At 37.4% G+C, this 14,143-nt stretch overlaps 1 protein-coding gene across 13 annotated transcripts in view; it reads left to right on the top strand.

Annotated features, from left to right (window-relative positions):
• Positions 1 to 14,143, top strand: part of PHC3 (polyhomeotic homolog 3) — a 97,593-nt gene that overhangs the window by 1,042 nt on the left and 82,408 nt on the right. For 12 of the 13 annotated variants that reach the window (XR_009185469.2, XR_009185471.2, XR_009185470.2 and 9 more), the window contains exons 2-4: positions 1,467 to 1,632; positions 10,101 to 10,256; positions 11,364 to 11,441. Coding sequence is in view for 7 of the 13 variants with exons in the window: in XM_071214603.1 (XP_071070704.1) it covers positions 1,467 to 1,632; positions 10,101 to 10,256; positions 11,364 to 11,441 (400 nt within the window). In the remaining 6 variants the exon portion in view is untranslated. The remainder of the gene's footprint in view (positions 1 to 1,466; positions 1,633 to 10,100; positions 10,257 to 11,363; positions 11,442 to 14,143) is intronic. The other variant, XM_058295258.1, reaches the window with a different exon arrangement.

Below are 14,143 nucleotides of genomic sequence, written 5' to 3'. Positions count from 1 at the left end.
TTGCATATCACCATATGACAAGCAGTAGTTTGGTAAAAGCCTTATCTTATTTACCACTAATTCTGTATGAACAGTTACCATTTGATGCTGTGATTTGATGATTATAAGGCAGTTTGAAAAACTGAAAATATATACCAGGGGAGCCTAAGGATGTATAAATAATTTACAAATTTTGAAAGGTTAGTAAGTGAAGAGTCAGCTTCTTCCCTATTCCACATTTTTCCTTTCACTTTTCCTCTTAATAAATGGAGATTTTTCGCGTTTGGTTCCTTTAAGAGCATATGAATACTGTTTACATACGTGACATAACAAAATTGGTACTTAAAAGGACACCATATGGGAGAAGCTTATACAATTACTACCAGATTCCTTTGTCTTTTTGTAAAATAGAAAGTGTTCTTGTTACATTCTTGTCAATGGTGCTGATGTGATATGGGCCAGATTTTGTTTTCAGAAGAAAAGACCCGTAAGAAAAGGCATATAAAAACCAGTATAACCTCAAGTTTGTTTTTAACCATTGTGGTACATTTCTGACTCTATAAAAACTACTGTAGTTATAATTTCTAACCAGATTGAGTCTCTCAGAATTGATTTAAAATAATATGTTGTTTGACTTTGTTAGATTCTGTATTTGGTAGAATTTTATATCATATATGTAAGCAAGATTGTAATATTGGAGGGAAAAATCAAAGTCTGATAGAAAAGTATGCTTTACTCTGCATACATGAGGAAAGTGACATAATTAATGCTGTTTTCAAAATTTGGAGTCATTCTTTGTAAAAAGAGATTTTGAGAGAATGTATAAGTCACTGTCATCTGCTTCTTTATTTCCCCAGTCGGAGTAGTCTTTTTATAAGTATAATATCAAAGCTATTAGATGTAGTAAAGAAGTTTTGTAGATTGATTAGAGAAGAGCCAGTATGAATTAGTAAATAATGTAGAACTTATTTTTCAAGCAAAGTACATATAGTAACATTTCAAAACTAAGCTAGTTAGCACAAGTTATTAGGAGTTCCATTTTGATGTATAGATAAGAATGATCATAGTTTGTAATTAGAATGGTCAAAAGATTGTAAAGACATTTTTAAAGTACTTTGATGTTGCTTAAATTTTTATTTTTCTGTATAGTCTAATATTCTTTTATCACCTGAATAGATTTCAAAGCCCTCACCTTCTTTCAGTAATGCAAAGATGAACTTTAGGCCGTGCTTTACTGAGTTACGTATCCTAAATCATTTGAATTCAAACTATTAGGTATTAACTACTAAATATGCTATGTATATGTGCATATATATATATAGGTACTTTTCCTTTGTAAGTGTTTATGGTAATTGTGTGCTATCTGTATTATATGAGGATCTAAAAATTTAGAGTATTGCTGGTTATTTCTTTGGAATAATTAGGTATTCTTTAAAACTCACAAAATAATGCTTTTACCAATATAAACCTCTTGTCTTATCTGCCAGATTTAAGGACCATAGTACAGCTATGGATAGTGAACCAAACCCTGGAACATCTTCTGTGTCAACAACAACCAGCAGCACCACTACCACCACCATTACCACTTCCTCTTCTCGAATGCAGCAACCACAGATCTCTGTCTACAGTGGCTCAGATCGACATGCTGTACAGGTATTTAAGCTATGGTAGGCTAAGATTTAGGATGCCACAGTACTTTTTAAAGCCAGACACATGTATTATTTCATATGCTGAAATACACAGTTAGAAGACTTGTTAGTGTTTGAAAAAACTAGTAAAGTTATTTAATAATGATATTGTTGAGAGGGCTTACATTTGTCAGCATGTAATTTATAAGACTGTGTGTCAGGAAAATTATAATTGAAAGGTCTCTGGGCGCTACTATAATGTGGAGACAATCAGCCCAGAGCTCCAGATACATAATGGCTCTGGATTTTTCTGGGCTATTTTAGGAACACATATCTGAACCGAAAATATAGACTTAGGGATATCTGTTCAGGACAATAGATGTGTTAGGTTCGTTTGATTCCCCTGCTTCCTTTGGTTGTTTTTTCTCCTCCGCCCCTTCCTCCTTTTTTAAAAAAATTTTTTTTTTTAGGTTCATTTTAAACCTTGATGGCTTAGGAACCCTAAGCAGGTCTAAAGGTCTTGGGTACAGGGTGGGGAGGGAAGGAAATATTTAAAAAAAGTTGTAGGTTCTTCATTTAGGAAGTAAAGTTTTACTTAGTTTACCTTTATAATAATGGAGATTGAGCCAATATCGCATTGCAGTCTGAGATGTCCTTGGTTTGAATTCCATTTTCATTATCATTAGTAGCTATGTAGCCTTTGATGAGAGGCATAATCTCCTTTAGAGATAAAGGCAAACTATAAAATGAGGAGGACACCATCTACTTCTTTAATTGTTAGGAGGATTATATGAAGTATCTTTAATGGTGTAAGGCACATTATGGATACCCAGAGAATAATAATAACTAATATTTATTGAAAATTTTTATGTGCCAAGCAATTTGATAAGTGCTTACATGGATTATCTCATTTAATCCCTACACACTTATATGAGATACAATTATTATCTTCATTTTAAAGATAGGAAAATGCCTATTTAAAAAATAGGCAAGGAGCTTTCCCAAACTAACACAGCTATTGGATTCTCTGACTCCAGGGTTTGGATCCTTAAGCACACTGAGAGTTCTTATTTTTTTCCTTTATACCTGCTTTCTCTCTCTAGAATCCCCATAATTGCATCATGCCCTGACAAAAATATACCTGTCTACCATACATTCATCCCCCCCTGCCCCCGCTTCTGGGGTAGATGTTACAGTAAAATGGCTATTTTACCGTTGTGTGATTGAGGTTTTAGTTTTCTGAAGTCCCTGTGGGGTAGAATCTGTTCTCTTGGAGCCCTAGCTAGTTCAGAAGAAATTCAGGCTGGAATGCAGAGTGTGATTTTAGTGTTCTTCATCTTTCTCTGAGGCAAGGGAAATAGGGAAGAAAATCCAGATTTTCAAGCATACAGATGATGTGATATTTTAATGCGTCATTTTGTTTTCTAGTTTTTACTTAAGTTGGGTGTGTTAATAAAAAATAATGTCTTACTGGAGATATATAGATGTATGTCACAAATAGCACTAACTTTAGTTCCTGTGAGACCATAGAATGCAATCAAATCAATATTTATTGAAGTGTCTAAGTAGATCTTTAACCTTCTAGCTTTCTTTTTCAGTCCTGTGAATTCTTGTTTCCCTTCTTGTTCCTTAGAGGAACACAATTTGAATAAGGTGCTATACCTCTAACTTGTACTTAAAGAGTATCTCTCCTGTAAGTAGAACATTGTCAGTGGTGAAGAAAATTACACCTGAAAGCAAGAAAAAATTTCTCTCCTGACAAAAATGTCAAATATATTATTCATTTGATATTTGTCTGGCCAAGAAAACATATTGTTATAATGCTAAATCACTTAATGGTGACTCCAGTTAGGGTTCAGTTGCCTGCATTGACTTTTTTTTTTTTTTTTTTAAGATTTATTTTTATTTATTTAATTCCCCTCCCCTCCCCCGGTTGTCTGTTCTCTGTGTCTTTTTGCTGCGTCTTGTTTCTTTGTCCGCTTCTGTTGTCATCAGCTGCACGGGAAGTGTGGGCGGCGCCATTCCTCGGCAGGCTGCACTTTCTTTTGTGCTGGGCGGCTCTCCTTATGGGTGCACTCCTTGCGCGTGGGGCTCCCCTACGCGGGGGACACCCCTGTGTGGCACGGCACTCCTCGCGCGCATCAGCACTGCGCATGGGCCAGCTCCCCACGGGTCAAGGAGGCCCGGGGTTTGAACTGCGGGCCTCCCCTGTGGTAGACGGATGCCCTAACCACTGGGCCAAAGTTCGTTTCCCCTACAATGACTTTGTGACAGGAGTTTCTATTAAGTATAATAATCTGTAGTTGCAGAGCTGAGGTATGAACACATGAAAGTAAAGGAAAATACTAGGAAATATTTTTTTTGGAACTTGGATATAGGGATTCATGGCTTTATGATTGAAGATGTTCTGACTCTTAGATCCTCAAGCTGTCTGCTTATGTCTCTGTTACTCCCATAGTTCTTTGAAGACTTGGGAATTCTGTGATTTGACACTGAAATAAGTTCTGTTTTGTGCCAGTCTCAGTTGGGCATGATGTGACTTTGGGATATGGTTGCAAAGGATTGCAATAGTCTGACTTTCCTTTTAAACAGATATAAGATTTTGCTCTGTTTTTATTATAATAGACTTTTTTTTTATTATGTATGTCTGTTATGATGTTTCAGGCTCAGTTTTTACATTTACTAATAAATATTTACAGTGATTACCACTTTGGGGATATTTTTTTACTAAGAATAGTTTTGTTTTATGTGGAAATTATTGAAATGTAAAAAATGCAGAAACATTTAAAACATTTTAAAATAATTATTTAATGATTAAAAAAGTAACTTATAGTTTTATATGCTAATTAATACAATACCTAAGATTCTCAGACTGTCATAGAAATGTATAAATAGAAGGAAAAAAATCACCTTCAATCCAACACTCCGCAGTAGTCTTCTAATGTTTTCTTATATATTCTTCTAGATATTTTCATATAAAAATGGGGTCTTGCTTTTATATACTATTTAGTAACATACTTTTTTTCACTTAGTGGTATATTTGGAGACATTTTCCTGTTACTAAGGATGGATCTTCATCTGTGCTGTCCCATATAATGGCCACTAGCTACATGTGTTTACTTATATTTACATTTTTAATTAATTATTAATTTCTCTCCCCTTCCCCCTCCACCCCGGTTGTCTCTTCTCTGTGTCTATTTGCTGTGTCTTCTTTCATCCACTTCTGTTGTTGTCAGCGGCACAGGAATCTGTGTTTCTTTTTGTTGCGTCATCTTGTTGTGTCAGCTCTCTGTGTGTGTGGCGCCATTCCTGGGCAGGCTGCACTTTCTTTCGTGCTGGGTGGCTCTCCTTACGGGGCACACTTCTTGCCCGTGGGGCTCCCCTATGCAGGGACACCCCTGTGTGGCATGGCACTCCTTGCATGCATCAGCACTGCGCATGGGCCAGCTCCATCCGGGTCAAGGAGGCCCTGGGTTTGAACCGCTGACCTCCCATGTGGTAGACAGACGCCCTAACCATGGGCCAAGTCCACTGCCCTATATTTATACTTTTTAATTTTTTGTTCTTTTAAAGATTTATTTCTTTTTAAAGATTTATTTATTTAGTCCTACCCCCACTGTTGGTGGTTGCTGCTGTTCTTTGTGTCCATTTGCTGTGTTCTCTCTGTGTCTGCTCGTTTTCTCTTTAGGGAGCTGAACCTGGAACCTTCCATGTGGGAGAGAGGTGCTCAGTCACTTGAGCCACCTCACCTCCCAGGTTTTTTGTGTCTCTCATTGCCTTTCCTCTTTGTCTCGTTGTTGCAACATCTTGTTGCATCAGCTCACCCTGCCAGCTGGTTGTACCAGCTTGCCGTCTGCAAGATGCACTGGGAACTGAACCCAGGACCTCCCATATGGTAGCTGGGAACCCAGTCACTGGAGTTACATCCACTTCCCTAATTACATTTAACTTAAAATTAATTAAAATTTAATAAAACTTAAAAATTCAGTTCCACGGTTGCACTAGCCACATTTTAAATGCTCAGTAGACACATGTGGCTAGTGACTATTGTATTGGATAATACTGATCTACATTATAATTTCTAATGGCTGCATGGTAAAACTATTCCTTTCCATATACAAGTCCTGAATTCTACCAAATTGTTTCCAAAAAGGTTATACCAGTTCACACCATCCAATCCATCCAATCCAGTCCATCCAAAGTGTACAATGAGTAGCTTTCAGTATAGTGACAGAAGTGTACATTCATGACCCCAACCAATTTTAGAACATGTTCATTGCTTCAGAAAGAAAAACCCCATATCCCATATATTCCCTGTTATTGCCACTTAACATTGTTGAGGTACTTTTGTTACAATTGATGAAATAATATTAAAACATTACTGTAGACTGGGAAGTGGATGTGACTCAAGCAGTTGGGCACTTGCCTACCACACGGGAGGTCCCTGTTTGGTTCCCAGAGCCTCCTAAGCAAGACAGTGAGCTGATGTGATGGGCTGGTGTGATGAGATGATGTAACAGGATGATACAATGACATTACATAATGAGATGCAACAAGGAAACACAGTGAGAGACACAACAAGTTGGAGCAGAGGTGGCTCAAGCCATTGGGCACCTCCCTCCCACATGGGAGGTCCCGGGTTTGGTTCTTGGTGCCTCCTGAAAAGAAGACAAGCACACAACAGACAGACACTGGGAGCAGTCAGTGAGCACAAACAACGAGGGGGAGTGGAGAAATAAATGAAAATAAATCTTTTGGAAAAAACTGAACTATACTGTGGGGAGTGGATGTGGCTCAAGTCATTGAGTGCCCCCATCCCACATGGGAAATCTTGGTGTTCAGTTTCTGCTACCTCCTGAAAAAACAAACCAACAAGCAAAACAGAAAAACCAAATCAGAAGCTGATGTGGCTCAGTGGTTAAGTGCTGGCTTCCACATTTGAGGTCCCAGGTTTAGTCCCCGACTCTTATAACTAAATCCATAGATTGCATTAGGTCTATTTTTTTCCCCGTATACTATCTATTACTAATACCTTGTGAGAGTGATATACATTTGTTCTAACTCATGTAAGAACTTTTTTTTTCCCTATCTGATTGCATCATCATCTTTTTGGTGTGTTGGTTTGCCATGCGAGGGCCTATACCTCTCATTGCCACATGGGAGCCTGTGCTTCTCTGCACAGGTCTGGGACACCCTTTTTTTTTCTTTTTTTTTACCAGGAGGTCCCCAGGATTGAACCCCAGTCCTCCATGTGATAAATGGGAGTTTACTTGAGCCACAGCTATTTTATAAGAACATTCTTTTTTTTTTTAAGATTTATTTATTTCATTTCTCTCCCCTTCCCCCCCCTACCCCGGTTGTCTGTTTTCTTTGTCTATTTGCTGAGTCTTCTTTTGTCCGCTTCTGTTGTTGTCAGCGGTACGGGAATCTGTGTTTTTTTTTGTTGCGTCATCTTGTTGTGTCAGCTCTCTGCGCCATTCCTGGGCAGGCTGCACTTTCTTTTGTGCTGGGCGTCTCTCCTTATGGGGCGCACTCCTTGCGCGTGGGGCTCCCCTACACAGGGGACACCCCTGCGTGGCATGGCACTCCTTGCATGCATCAGCACTGTGCATGGGCCAGCTCCATCCGGGTCAAGGAGGCTCTGGGTTTGAACCGCGGACCTCCCATGTGGTAGACGGACGCCCTAACCACTGGGCCAAGTCCACTTCCCAGAACATTCTTATATTTGTACTGTTAACTACATTTGTTGTCTACAACAGAGTTCACTATGTTATATAGTCCCAAGTTTTATTCTCTACCTTCCCTTCTAGTGGTGTACACAAGTCCAAACTATCCCTTTCAACCACAATTTCACACACACATTTCAGCATTGTTAATTACATTCATAATAATGTGCTACCATTACCTCTATCCATTTCAAACATTTATAATCAATCTTATTAAAAATTCTGCCTCCCTGGCACTGAGGGATTATTACCAAGTGCTGACTAGCAATGCACCTGGAAAAAGATCTTGACCAAAAGGGGGAAAGAGTAAATACAAATGAGTCTTTACACCTAAGAGATTTCATAGTGAGTTAGGAGGTCATTCCAGAGGTTATGGTTTCGCACATCTCAGCAGGATCTCAATGACTGCCACAGTAAATATAGCCTCAAATAGTGTGGTTCCTCAGGGCTCTAGAGATATGCAGACACTATGGGCAGGGCAGACAGCTCAGTTTGTCATCCTGCCAGTGGGCTCTACTTTGGAATTAATACTCCTCACTGTGACAGAGTTGCACTCGTTTGTGGTTTCCCTATGCATGGCTCTTCTGCCCCTTCTATTTGAACCCATAGTTAGTGCTAGACTTGATAGGAGTATATCCAAGAGACTTAAATCTTTGGGCTGTCCATGTGCCAGATGGGTCCTGAATCTCAAAAGAGTTGCAACACCTCTCCAGTTCATTGGATTCACCCAAGACCGCTAACGAGATAATGATGGATAATGCCCATCCCAAGGAATGGAAAGAGTCTGCAGCTGCAAGCAAGATAGTCTCATCCATCTGCCCCAGGGGATCTAAGCCCTCTCTCAGTTAGAGGTGGAGTGGGTATCACCATTACAGAATCCTCAGGATTGGGGAATGAATGATGGAGTAGAGTAGATTTACTGTTATTCTACTGTAGACTTGTTATTCTAGCAGTGGGAGAACTTTTATTATTGACGTGAAGGCAGTGGCCATTGGAGGTTCTGAGGAGAGGGAGAGGAAAAAACAGGCGTAATATGGAGCATTTTCAGGACATTGGAATTGTTCTGAATGACATTGCAAAAACTGATACAGGCCATTATAAATTTTGTCATAACTTACAAAATTGTATAGGACAGAGTGTAAACCGTAATGTAAACTGTAATCCATGCATAATGGTAATGCTCCTGTATGTTCATCAATTGTAACAAATGTACCTGCACTTATGAAGGATGTTTTTAATGTGGAAAAGTGTGGGAGGGGTAGGGAGTGGGGCATATGGGAATCCCCTTTGTTTTTTATGTAATATTTATGTCATCTAAAGTATTTAAGGGAAGCAGATGTGGCTCAAGCAATTGAGCTCCCAGCTACCACCTGGGAAGTCCTGGGTTCAGTTCCTGGTACTCCTGAAGAAGATGACCAAGACAGCGAGCTGGTACAACAAGATGACTCAACAAAAGACACAAGGAGGAAAATGTAATGAGAGATTCAACAAAGTAGGGAGCGGAGGTGACTCAAGTCATTAGGTACCTCCCTCCCACATGGGAGGTCCAGGGTTCAGTTCCCAGTGCCTCCTAAAAGGAAGATGAGCACACAACGAACAGACACAGCAAGTGCAAACAATGAGGGAGTGGGGAGAAATAAATAAAATCTTTTTTTAAAAAAGTATTTAAAAAAAAAAAAAATATATATATATATATATATAAATTCTACAAAAATTAATCATCAGCTCCCTGTTCTTTACCATCATTCTTTTTCTGGTAACTTGTAATTTAGATATTAACTCCATTAGTTTGTTTGTTATACTTAGTTCATAGTAAGATCATAACAATATCTGTCCTTTTGTGTCTGGCTTATTTCACTCAAGATAATGTCTTCAGGGTTCATCCTTGTTGCATGTTATCAGGACTTCATTTCTTCTTACAGCTGAATAATAATCCATTGTATTATTAAGACTACATTTTGTTGGGAAACGGACTTTGGCCCAGTGGTTGGGGCGTCCGTCTACCATATGGGAGGTCCGCGATTCAAACCCCGGGCCTCCTTGACCCGTGTGGAGCTGGCCATGCGCAGTGCTGATGTGCGCAAGGAGTGCCGTGCCACGCAAGGGTGTCCCCCGCGTGGGGGAGCCCCACGCGCAAGGAGTGCGCCCGTGAGGAAAACCGCCCAGCGTGAAAAGAAAGTGCAGCCTGCCCAGGAATGGCGCCGCTCACACTTCCTGTGCCGCTGACGACAACAGAAGCAGACAAAGAAACGAGACGCAGCAAAAAGACACCAAGAACAGACAACCAGGGGAGGGGGGGAAATTAAATAAATAAATAAATCTTTAAAAAAAAAAAAAAAAGACTTTTGTTTATCCATTCATCTGTTGATGGACACTTTGTTTCTCTTTTTTGACAATTGTGACTAATGCTGTGAACATTGGTGTGCCAATTTACTTTCTTACTAACAGTATCTTGTTTCCCCAGTTATTAGTAGTATTTTAAATCCTTATACATCTGAAAATTGGAAAATATATTATTTTAATATGTAAAATTTGACTATAGTTAGATTGAAAATCTTTTTAAATGCAGATAGGTCATTTCTTTTGCAAATTGCCTCTGTATTGGATAATTTTAATTTGTACAAATTAGTGAAATTTATTGATAACTAGAAGAGAAATATATTAATAAACTTGATGACATGTAATATTCAATAGTGACTTTTCAACTGCTCCTTTTTTATTGAAGTTATAATTATAGTTTGACATTGGTTCAATTGACTTATCACAGGTAATTCAACAGGCATTGCATCGTCCCCCCAGCTCAGCTGCTCAGTACCTTCAGCAGATGTATGCAGCCCAGCAGCAGCACTTAATGCTGCACACTGCAGCTCTTCAGCAGCAGCATTTAAGCAGCTCCCAGCTTCAGAGCCTTGCGGCTGTTCAGGTGAGACTGCAATACATTAAGAACTTATGGGCCAAACTTTAAATTTTCTCCAGATGATTACTGAAAATAAATAAATATAAATATATGTTTCAGAGTTCTCAGGTGTCCTGAAATTATTTTCCTTAAGGAAAGGTATTAATAGCCTGCCAATTGAAATTAATTCAGAAAAAAGTAATGGTTATGTTAAAAATAATAAGTTACTGTGTTGGTAGCTTCCGTCCTCACTGCTATGATAGTGGCTTAGTTTTATGTGTAAAATTCTAGGTACACCAGTGAATGTTCAGGGTTACGTGGGTCATATTTACATTTTAACAACAAAAAAGACTTTTTACTGTGTAATCTATACTCATTTTAGAAAATCAAACTATAAAATTATAAGTGGTGCAGAAAGTAAAAAGTTTCTTCTCCACATCCAACACTGTTTCTGACTTGTTAGACGTGACCACTATAATAGTTTAATATGTACATCTCCAGAAATTTTCTATACAAATATGTGTCTATGCACCTTTCTGAAACCCAATCGTATTACTCTTACTGATAAAATTTTATAATTAAACATTTCAAAGATTTTCATTATTGTCGTATTGTCTATTTAGATGAGGTGATATGTGAGGTCTAATCTTAAATCTTCTCACCAGATTCATCAGGGATCTCAGTTGATTGAATCTGAAGAAGGCTAATTTCTGTTACCAACATATCCCCAGCTAATGCTTCTTCTTGGTAGTGTAATTTTAAATAATATTATGTTCATGATATGAGTTAAGAAACTGAAACCCACCGACTCTTGATTTAGCTCCAATTTATTTTCATAGGATTAGAGTAGGGATTCCATTTCAAAGATGACAGAGACCTGTAAAGTGAAACTGACTATGGGTGCAGCTAATAAAATAAAATTAGCCTTTGGATCCTTTGTTTTCACCACTCAGTTTTTTTCTTTTTTAAAAAATTCTGTTTGGCTAAAGCTTAAGCCATGCTGACCTTAAAATGAATTGGCTCATACATAGACTTTCTGACTTTTATTGTTCCGGTGTTTTATGTTATCTTGGTACCAGAAAGTTTTTAACTTAAGGTTTTTACAGAAATACTATACGCATCTTATTATTTTAGGCAAGTTTGTCCAGTGGAAGACCACCTACATCCCCAACAGGAAGTGTCACACAACAGTCAAGTATGTCTCAGACATCTGTAAGTGGCCTAATTTTCTCCCTGGATGTAAATAACATTTAATTATTGTTTTTAAAAAATTAGATTATTGTAGAAATTTATGAAGCTCTTGTTTATTTGTTGATTGCTATTTAAGTAATAAGAATAAGTATAATGAGGTTCAAGAATTGAGAACTAATGTTAAACCTCTGAAATTCTGAATTGTAAAAATGTTTTTGCATTTTTTATACAATCTTTTCTACTGATTATGTTCAGATCTTAAGTGATTCTAAATGATTTCAGTTTCTAGTGCATATTGAAAGTCTGAAATAAACAATATAGGGGTATTAGTCGTGCAATTATTGTGATATACATGTGTTTACTGTGATGGTTCTTAGTACACATCTAAATGTTTCTAGCTTAGTCTTTATAATTCACATTTTAGAAATTATACTTTTGAGCTTACTTGAGTAATCTCAGTCAAATTTGCAAATATCCACTCAAGATAGAGTAATTTATTTTGGGTAAGATGTAAAAGAAAACTCTTTCCCTGTATTACATGTATATATTTGGAAATTGCACAAATTTGCCTAGTTAAATGAAAATCACGTGCACAGTAATCTTGTTTAAGTTATTATTTTAATAAAATCTCAAATTGCAACAAAAAGAGAAAGAAGTTTTGTGTGCCCTTTACCCAGATTCAATGGTTGTTAACATTTTGCCCCATGGTTTTATCATTTATTCTTTCTCTCTGCATACATGTACATATTATTTTTTTCTGAATCATTTGTGAGTAAATTGAAACATGCTCCTTTATTCGTAAGTACTTTGATATATATATTTTGGTCATTCTTTTATGAAATTACAGGAAAATTATCAAATTCAGGAAATTTAACATTCATACATTGCCATTCATATTCAAACTTTATCAGTAACCCCAGGTTTCTCAATTTCATCACTATTGACATTTTGGGTCAAATAATTCTTAGTTGTAGAGGGCTGTCCTGTACATTATAGGATGTTTAGCAACATCCCTAGCCTCTATACACTAGATACCAGTAGACTCTGCCCGCCCCCCTCCCCCACAAAGTGAAAACCAAAAATGTCTCCTGGGGGCGGGGGTGGAGCAAAATTGCCCCCAGTTGAACGATCCCAATAATGTCCTTTGTAGCTCTTTTTTTTTCCTTGTCCAAATGGTAATACTACTTTTTAAATAAAATTTTGTTGAAGTATATCATTCATGTATCAACATACATAAACAATAAGTGTATAGTAAAAGTTGTAAATTTACAAAAGAAACATGGGTATCATAATACAAGGCTCCTATACATCTACCCACCAACACCTTGCATTGTTGTGAAACATTTGTTACAAACTATGGAAAAGCATTGTCAAAGTATTATTGCTAACTCTATGGTGTATTTCCCCCCCAAAACCACTTGATTATTAACACCCTGTGTTAGTATCATATATTGGTTATCGTTCATGAGAGAACATCCTCACTTTTGTCCTGTTAACCAATGTCCATCTTCCATCACTTGATTCCCTTTGTCATGCTTTGTACAATTCACTCAAAGTATACACTGACTGGCTGTCATTTTCATCACACAATTGCGCCGTCATCACCTCAGTCAATTTTAGAGTGTAGTAATTACTCTAAAAGGAAAAATCTCATATCTCCTTATATCCTTGGTTTCTCTTAGAATTGAAATACCTTATTGCCATTGCTGCAAATATCACTGTTAACTATTGTCCGTTAGTTACATTAGTTGTAATTTTCCCATATTCTATTTCCTGGTAACCTTTACTCCAGAATTTACCTCTGTGAGTTTACTATTTGTATTTAGTTCATGTTAATGAGACCATTACAATATTTGTCCTTTTGTGTCTGGCTTATTTCATTCAACATAGTATCTCCTAGGTTCATCCAGGTTGTTATATACATTAATTTCATTGCTTATTCCTGAATAGTACTCCATTGTATGTATAACCACATTTTGTTTATACGTACATCAGTTGATGGACACTTGGTCTGGTTCTGTATTTTAGCAATTGTGAATAGTGCTGCTGTGAACATCAGGGTGCAAATGTCAGTTCTCATCCTTACTTTCAGTTCGTCTGATGATATCCCCAGTAATGATATTACTGGATCCTAAGGCAGGCAGTTATATATTCAGCTTCTTGAAGTACTGCCAAACTGTCTTCCACAGAGGCTTCACCATTCTTAATTCCTACCAACAGTGAAGGAGTATTTCTGTTTCTCCGTATCCTTTCTAGCCCCTGTATTTTTCTGTTTTTTTTTTTTTTCTTTTCTTTTTTTTTTTTTAAATAATGGCCATTTGTAAGGTGTGAAATGGTATCTCATTGTAGTTTTGGTTCTTTTTTTGGCGCCGAGACCCGGGATCATTGTAGTTTTGATCTGCATTTCCCTAATAGCTAGTGATGTTGAGCTTCTTTTCATGTGCTTTTGGCCATTTGTATTTCCTCTTTGGAGAACTGTCTATTCAAATCTTTAGCCCATTTTTTAATTGGGTTGTTTGTCTTTTTATCATTGAGTTGTGTGATCTTTTTATATAACATGAATATCAAACCCTTATTGGATATGTGGTTTCCAAACAGTTTTTCCCTTTGAGTAGGCTGCCTTTTTACTTTCTTGAGAAAGTCTTTTGAAGATTGAAAGTGTTTAATTTTGAGGAGATCCCATTATCTATTTTTTCTTTTGTTGCTCATGCTTTGGGTGTAAG

This window comes from Dasypus novemcinctus, chromosome 4, assembly GCF_030445035.2.
Source record: "Dasypus novemcinctus isolate mDasNov1 chromosome 4, mDasNov1.1.hap2, whole genome shotgun sequence".
Taxonomy (NCBI): Eukaryota; Metazoa; Chordata; class Mammalia; order Cingulata; family Dasypodidae; genus Dasypus; species Dasypus novemcinctus.
The sequence above is the reverse complement of the archived record's forward strand: the minus strand, read 5'-3'. Positions and strand labels throughout refer to the sequence as shown.